The sequence below is a fragment of the Nicotiana attenuata genome, chromosome 9 (genome assembly GCF_001879085.1).
Source record: "Nicotiana attenuata strain UT chromosome 9, NIATTr2, whole genome shotgun sequence".
Lineage (NCBI taxonomy): Eukaryota > Viridiplantae > Streptophyta > Magnoliopsida > Solanales > Solanaceae > Nicotiana > Nicotiana attenuata.
This window is the reverse complement of record NC_031997.1, coordinates 19,654,326-19,657,903: the sequence shown is the minus strand read 5'-3', so window position 1 is coordinate 19,657,903 and position 3,578 is coordinate 19,654,326. Positions and strand designations below refer to the sequence as shown.

Below are 3,578 nucleotides of genomic sequence, written 5' to 3'. Positions count from 1 at the left end.
GATGCACTTTCTTTTTAAAACTCTACTCATTTTGTCAAAGGTCCTTTTGGACAATTCAGTCACCTCCCTTTATTTCAAATCTTAGCTATAGAAATTTACTACTCATTCAACTCGACACTAACTTAAAAATTCGTGGTAGTCTTCTTTAAAATCATATTTGTACCCTTCAATCATCAACACGCAGGATTACTGTCAAGGGGATTTAAAAAAAAAGTTAAAAAGGTTGTAGCTAGCGGGAATAGAACCAATGATCTTACAAAGGTTTTGAACCATTTGATCACTAAGCTATGCTTTTGGGTGTGTTAAGGAGATTCAAAATATAATATATAAAGGTAAAAAACAGATTTTGCCTTATATATACAGTATAATTTTCCGACAAAGGGGTTCGGGCGAACACCCTTCCGCCCCTAAATCCGCCCCCTGATCATCAATTAAACTAACAACGATATCTCAGCTCCAAAAGCTAGTTAGGGTCGATGTATGACTCCTCATCATCTATTTTTTATCTCTCTAGTCTCTATACAAACACATTTTTTACCATACATACTTAATTGTGTAACATTGGAAATTCTCTGTATTTTCTATTGATATATGAACCTTTTAAAATACAGTAAAAAAATTAGGCGAAATGTAAAAACAACATTCTGCTTAAGCCTTAATCTTAACTCGGTAGTGTTATCTATAAAGGTCTTTTACTTCCATTATTTTTTTTTTACCACCCAAATCTACATGGGGTGTTCATAAATTTGGGTGGAGGTTAATCATTGAAAAGAAAATTATAGGGACAAAATGGGCTCAGCTGCGCGTTTGGTGTAAGAAAAGTAAAACGTGTCGGTGGTCATCTTTTTGAACATGAAGGCTCCTCACTTGCACTTTAATTTCACACTCTTACAGTACTAAACTACACTACACTACTATATTTAACACCTTTCTTAATGCCTTCAAAAAGATTAGAGCATTTCTGTTGCTTCATTGACAAGTGAACCCCCCTTTTCCATTAATTTCCACTCTCTCTCTCTCTCTCTCTCTCTCTCTCTCTAGAGCTACTTTTCTCTCCTTGTGTTTTGATCATTCATACAATACAATGAAGGGGTGGGGCAAAATGGGAGTAAAGTTTGTTCTTTTCAAGATGCTTGTGCTCATCATAGTGATAATGGTTATGGGAAATGAGGGTAATTTGGTAACTGCAACAAATCATGTTGGGACAACATGGGCAGGTTCAAAGTATGAGATTGAATGTACAATGTGTGCAGCTTGTGACAACCCCTGTGCCACCCCATCTCCGCCACCTCCTCCCCCGCCATCTTCCTCTAACAATTGTCCTCCGCCACCCTCTCCTCCTAGCTCCGGTGGTGGTGGTGGAAGTTACTATTATTCACCACCACCACCCTCCTCCTCCTCCTCTAGTGGTGGTGGTGGTGGTGGTGGTGGGGGCAATTCCTATTACTCACCACCTCCACCTGGTGGTGTAATTGGTGGTTACTACCCTCCACCCTACCAAAATTACCCTTCTGGCCCTGTTCCTCCACCTCCTAATCCTATTGTTCCCTATTTCCCCTTCTACTTCTATAATCCTCCACCACCTTCACAATCTGCTGCTTTTAAGCTCACTCATTATTATTCTTCTTTTTTCACCACTATGTTCATTTTCTTCTTCATTTTCCTTTGAGAATTTTCCAAGGAAAAATGTATAAATAAAGTGTCGGAATCACAGATCTACAAACTTGCAGAGGTGAGAGCAACATGGATTTATCCTTGGATTATTAACAAGCTGAAGAATTAATGGTGAATTCATGAATAGCTGAAGTGAAGTTCTCTTCTTGCTCTCATCCTGTGGAGTAATTAATCTGTAAATTCTTTGACCATTGTTCTAATTATGCTTCGCAAATTTTAGCTTCTTAATTTTTCTAATTCGTATAGAATGTAAGAAAATTACTTTAGTCAATTTTGCAAGAATTATAAAGTCAACTTCTAACTAATAGTCTAATAGCTGTTGTGCTTCTAGACTTTCCAATTCAGTTCACATGATCGTCTTACACATGTCAATCTTGTGCATTAATTATTTAACTCATACACCATAGAATTGATTTTTGTTTTTGAGTGGTACAACTGTACAATAACAATATGTTCAAAAGAGAAGAACTTGAAATGCCTTGGACAAATTGGCAACGCATGTTCACAATTTTATTTTATATTTCTATTTTCACATACCACCAAAGAGAAGAAAAAAAAGGGTTTCCGTTGATAAAAGTAATGAACCACCAAGCTCTGGCAACGGTTTTAATTGACAATTGAAATAAAGAAAAGGATTAAAATATTAAGTAAGTGGGTGGACGATGCTTGGTTGAAGATGAAAAATAGAGCATTGAATTTGAAGTTGCAAAAAAAGAAAAAGAAAAAAAAAGATAATATTATTGCTACTAATTATACTTCGTTTTCCATTCTATGTCTTGTACATAATAGTATCCAAAACTAAACAGGATGGCATTCAAAGCATTCTCTATTGGTTGGAGCTTCTTCTGGCTAGAAAATCCGCTACAGATTCCTTTTTTATGGTAAAAATAGCACGAGTTAGCCAGTTTTCGGACGAATCATTCAAAAATAGTCCGCGTTTGTAAAATCATTGAAAAATAGCCACTATTTTACTGCAACACGGAAAGTTCTAGCATAATATACTAGAGATCGGCGCACCTGTGTATAAACTTCCAGCATATTACGCTAGAACTCTAACACGCGAAAAGTTCCAGCATATATACTGGAGATTGGAGCACCTGTGTATGAACTTCCAATATATTATGTTGGACCGGTATATTATAGTGGAATTCTAGTATATTATGTTGGAGTATTTTTCCGATTTTGAACAGTGTTTTCGTTCAAATTTATTTTTACATGAAAAGTGGACTAAATTTTGATTACTTTGAAATGACTATTTTTGAATGATCACTTGTAAAATCTGGCTATTTTTGAATTTCTCCTTCTTTCTTTTCAATCAGTTAAAATTTCAGTTAACAATTTAAGTATTTCTCTTAAATATTAATTGATGGTCAAATAACTAATTTACTAAAATATATTATTAATAAATGATACTTTCATTTCATTGCATTGTATAGAAGCGTCTTTGGATGAATGAACTGCTTCATGACATTGCATTGTAGTTTGCACCTTTTCCATATAGGAAAAAATGAAACTTTTAATGAGAGGGCATAAATCTTTCCACATGGCCACGATGGATTTGCAAAGAAAAGGAAGATTCTTGAAAAGTACGACATGTTTAATTTTTACACGTTGCTATGTCCTATTTGTCCATACCAAGATCCCCTTTTAAAATAAATTAAGTACGAGTATATGTAAACGAATACTATTAGGAAATTGTCAGAACAACAAGAGATTGATTTGTTTCATTTCAGAGGGAGCATGCTCCAGTTATGAGGTTCAAATTGTCTAGTTTCTCGTTGAGTTTAGAAGTTAATCTATCTTTTCAATTTTTTAACAACCACACAACTGGAGTGCTATCCGACACCCTCTTTAAGAAAATATTATTTAAGAACATTATCGAAAATAGTTAATTCAATTAAATT

General features: G+C 34.8%; 1 protein-coding gene across 1 annotated transcript; it reads left to right on the top strand.

Annotated features, from left to right (window-relative positions):
* LOC109232130 (anther-specific protein SF18-like) lies at positions 894 to 2,023 on the top strand. The gene has a single exon (XM_019397798.1). It carries the CDS (start codon positions 1,085 to 1,087, stop codon positions 1,667 to 1,669), a length of 585 nt encoding a protein of 194 aa, XP_019253343.1. The 5' UTR covers positions 894 to 1,084; the 3' UTR covers positions 1,670 to 2,023.